We start from the raw sequence: 4263 nt of genomic DNA, 5'->3' as shown, positions 1-4263 counted from the left end.
TAATGACACTGATACGGGTGATAGCACTCTCTCCGATTTTTATGATGATGCTTATCATGAGGCTACCACCTTGACATTGAAGGGACAAGAACTGGTGTATAACAAGACTCTGCCTTTGGTGAATACCATTGATTTCTCATCAAATCACTTAGATGGTGAAATCCCTGAAGGTATAAGCAGCCTTATTGCCTTGGGGACGTTGAACTTGTCCAGAAATCATCTGACCGGAAACATTCCCTTAAAGATTGGAAACTTGCGATGGCTTGAAACTCTTGATCTCTCGCACAATCACCTCTCCGGACATATTCCACACAGTCTCTCTTCATTAACCTATTTGTCTCACTTGGACTTGTCTCACAACAACTTGTCCGGAAGAATTCCTTCAGGTAACCAACTTCAAACACTCAATGATTCATCCATTTACGAGAGCAATCCATCCTTGTGTGGGGTTCCTCTTTCAACTCTCTGCCCGGGAGACGCCGCACTTGCACCAGCTGACCTTGGCGATGATGATCATAATGATGATGATGATAAGAATCGGACGTTTGGTATGTATGTTAGCAGTGCGCTCGGCTTCATCATAGGGTTTTGGAGTGTTTGTGGCACATTGGTTATGAAGAAATCATGGAGGTATGCCTATTTCCGATTCTTTGACAAAATACAAGAGAGGGCAGAATTGTTCATCGCAGTGCGAGTGGCTCGTTGGCAAAGGAAGACTTGATAAGATAAGAAAATCAAAGAATAAAATGCACTTTTGAGGGGTACATTGTTTCATTCTCCTTTGGCTTTTCATGTGACTACCCTTTGGTGCTGGGGCTGTGGTGAAGAGTACGATCAGTATTTTTCTTGGGTTTGTTGGTGTCTTTAGGAATTGAATTGTCTATTGTTGTGAGATTAGTATAAGACTATATATAAGTTTTGTTTGTACTGTCATGTAATAAATAGTTAAGCATGTATCATGTTTTAGATGATTCAAGCAAGTTTGATGTTAGATCTAATACCTTGTTGAAAGTGTGTATCCAAGTTCGATGCATTTGAAACTTGTAAAATGACTCAGAAAATCTATTGATTTGAGTATTTAATCTTATGCGGTCAATCTAAACATTTATATATTGTGCTCGAGCATTTGTACGTGTTTTATAGTTTGTTTTCATATTTTGTTTCATCATTAAAGAAAAACATGTTGTGTTCGAGCCCTTCTTAATTCCTTGTTAAAAAAGAAAAACATTGTATGCATAACGAGATAGCTGCTAGCCTGCTAATCTGCTATTATGAATCCCGAACATGTCAAGTAGGAAACTTTTACAATTCCCTCGCCAGTCAGTCCCTCTCTCTTTCTCTATTGCTGTGAAATTGTGATCAAGTAGGAAACTTTTTACTGATTTTTTGTTTTGATTAAGTGTTGCGTGATGGCGTGAAGTTAAGGAGTTAGGACCAAGAGCAGTTCATGAAGCAATTGCTGCACTACTTGGGTGCCTTTTTGCTGGTGGAATTCCGGTGAGCGCAATTGCTGCTCCCTCGCTCAGGTATCATTCCCTCTGCTTTTTATTTGATTTCTTTGTACTGTATTATACTGTATTGTTCGTTCATCCCATACCACTAGAGCCAAAGGCATGTACTCAAAATCGTAGCTATATCAAGGCCTTAAGAACAGTTAGAGTCAAATTTGCCGCCAATCGTGACCTTAAGTCATATTTCTTGCTAGGGACCACTGCTAATACAGAAAAGGACATAAGCAAGTTCCTCCGAACAAGTTGCAGAGCACAAGACATTTTCCTCTCTCGTAATTAGTCTGATCAGTGACCTCCCACCGACCTGCCTCTTCCAGGAATCTTCCACAGTTAGTTCATAAACTACTCCCCAATCTTCATAATTTCAATTTTTTTTGAAGTGTTTGCGGTTCATATCATCCACATGACTAGCAAGATACAATTGTTTCCCGATAATTATCTCACCGATTCCAACTTAGCAATTACTTGAGCTGTAGTCACCCTTGGATGTCAATTCCAGTATCCCTTTTGGAAGAACTTTCGTAACAATTGATAACACTAGTACTAGCTTGGTCTGAATCATACTGTTGGTGCTTTGGGAAACTAAGTCTCGGTCTATCAGAAAGTACCTAAAAGGCTTTGAGTGGACTTGGAAACTTGTAAAACGGGGTCGTTGATGACTTTGGAATACCTGGACACCATTTTTCACTTCAGTTTTTGGGTATTTAATGTTAGTTCGATTTTTGGGTATTTAATGTTAGTTCGATGTATTCAAAACTTGTAAAATGACTTGGAATATCTACTGATTTCAGTAATTAATCTTATGCCTGCAGTCAATCCAAAAATTCACCTCAAAATATATCGGATTATTGGTTAAGTGATCTTAGTATTGGTACAGTATGAGGAAACCCCAGCCTTGATTGAAATTCCTAACAAGGCTCTATATTAGTGTATTACTGTATATGAAAATGTGAAGCTAACACTAGCTGGACTACCTAGGTGATAGGGATGACAATAGTATGATAGGGTAAGGGGATTAAAATACCATACCCATATCTTTTTAAATTTCCCGTCCCATCTCCGTAATTAAATAATGGGGATTCCTCGTACTCATACCCTTTGAGGATTACATTTTCATCCCCGTCCCGATCCCCGTTAACAATTATGTATTAAATTATTATTATTTTTTTTTAAAAATACGAAATATAGAAATATGAAATTAAAATCAAATACCAAAATAAATAAGTTTCATGCTTCAATCCAATAAAAATAAATACAAGTTTTTTAAGAGAATCATAATAAATATCTATTTATAAATTATATATTATATATAATAATAAATTATATAATTATATATAAAAATATTTACATCTTTAATGGGTGGGGATGGGGATGAATATCAAAATACTATACCCTCTCTGTACCCGATTTAAGAATCCAAATACTGAAGATCTTCATCCCCGTTACCCATTTATCCCCGTACGTATATTTTTCCCTTTAGGGTCGAATACCCGTAGGTACCCTACCCGCTGGGGATTATTGCCATCCCTACTAGGAGAGAGGTACGAATGGTGGAGCTATACTCTATTGGGATCATCCCGTCTTTTTATCAGTAGGGTTAACAAATCCTTGTTTTAAGCAGGGTACCAGTATATTCCATAAAACTTGAAAAGCATGCGCCTATTCCTAATAAGAATGATTACATTGTGCTAAGTCTTTGAATCAGCATGCGCCTATTGCACTTATCTCGTAAAGCTATGAATACTATGAGTATACGGTTAGCACGATAGTCGGATAGTGAGTGGAGAATTGGAATGTTAGCAGTCGAAACCTTTTTTTTCCAGGGAGAAGTGACAGGGTTTTCTATTGCATAGCATTTTACTATATCTGTTCTTTTATGATGAAATCTTAAAACTAGGGTGGAGCTTTTTTACAGGGTGTTGTTATATGTGTGTACTACCTTAAAACTGGCACACGCAAGTATGGCGCATCCTGCAGATTTGACCACCCACCTCCTGGCGAAGTTGTAGCAATGGCAGCATCACAAGCAAAATCTGATTCTACTGGAGGGAAAGCATAAGCAGCTGAATCCACACAACAGCAGCAGTAGGCCCCAGAATGAAGAAGAGATGAGGCCTCGGAAGGAGGTTTGTGTCAAAAGTATTGCCATCTGCGATGGTCTATTTTGTACCATGTTTCTGAGCATAATGGTTTATAAAATACTAGTTTGAAATTCAAAATCCTAAAAACCAATAGAATCATAGTGTATATATAACTATATATAAAGCTTGATCAGCAAATATGGTGATCAAGGAATGTAGGAAAAGGAGTATGCTATGGGACATTCTATATACACTACAATTTATATAAAGTAATAGGATATGCAATTCATAATGACATGTGTATGTATATTGTTCTTATAGCAGACGAAAATCCATATCTCCTCTTGATTTCATCAACAGAGCCAACCTTCTCTTTTTGCTCTTCCTTTGGGGTAGTTTTCTCACTCTTAGTCTTCATTTGTTTCATTACTTTACCTGTGATAGGAAAAGTGTCAAGTAAGAAACTTCCAAGGCATCCAACTAATGACTTCATATTGATATAGATGGTTTGAACTAACCTTTAAAGGCCATAAACTTGCTTGCCAGTTTTTCCTTATTAAGTGCTGCCAACATATTCTGCTCTTTCGGTTTCTCTTCAGGAATGTCAATCTCGATATCATCTTTAAAAAATAAAATAAAATAAATAAAATAAAAAACAGAGAGAGTTAGTT

The 4263-nt window shown here is 37.2% G+C and overlaps 1 protein-coding gene and 1 non-coding gene across 2 annotated transcripts in view; one reads left to right on the top strand and one right to left on the bottom strand.

Annotated features, from left to right (window-relative positions):
• LOC101295501 overlaps window positions 1–3609 on the top strand; it is a 12715-nt gene extending 9106 nt beyond the window's left edge. The window contains exon 4 of the mRNA XM_004295493.1: window positions 3427–3609. Coding sequence (XP_004295541.1) covers window positions 3427–3570 — 144 coding nt within the window. The 3' untranslated portion in view covers window positions 3571–3609. The remainder of the gene's footprint in view (window positions 1–3426) is intronic.
• A 165-nt stretch (window positions 3610–3774) lies between these two features.
• On the bottom strand, window positions 3775–4210 carry LOC101302534. Its single transcript, XR_184203.1, has 2 exons — window positions 4111–4210; window positions 3775–4027 (listed from the first exon to the last, which is right to left on the bottom strand). It is a non-coding gene; the product is annotated as an uncharacterized LOC101302534 (transcript).
• Window positions 4211–4263: the final 53 nt, after the last annotated feature.

The sequence above is a fragment of the Fragaria vesca genome, linkage group LG3 (genome assembly GCF_000184155.1).
Source record: "Fragaria vesca subsp. vesca linkage group LG3, FraVesHawaii_1.0, whole genome shotgun sequence".
NCBI classification, from domain to species: domain Eukaryota; kingdom Viridiplantae; phylum Streptophyta; class Magnoliopsida; order Rosales; family Rosaceae; genus Fragaria; species Fragaria vesca.
This window is presented reverse-complemented; position numbering and strand designations above follow the sequence as displayed.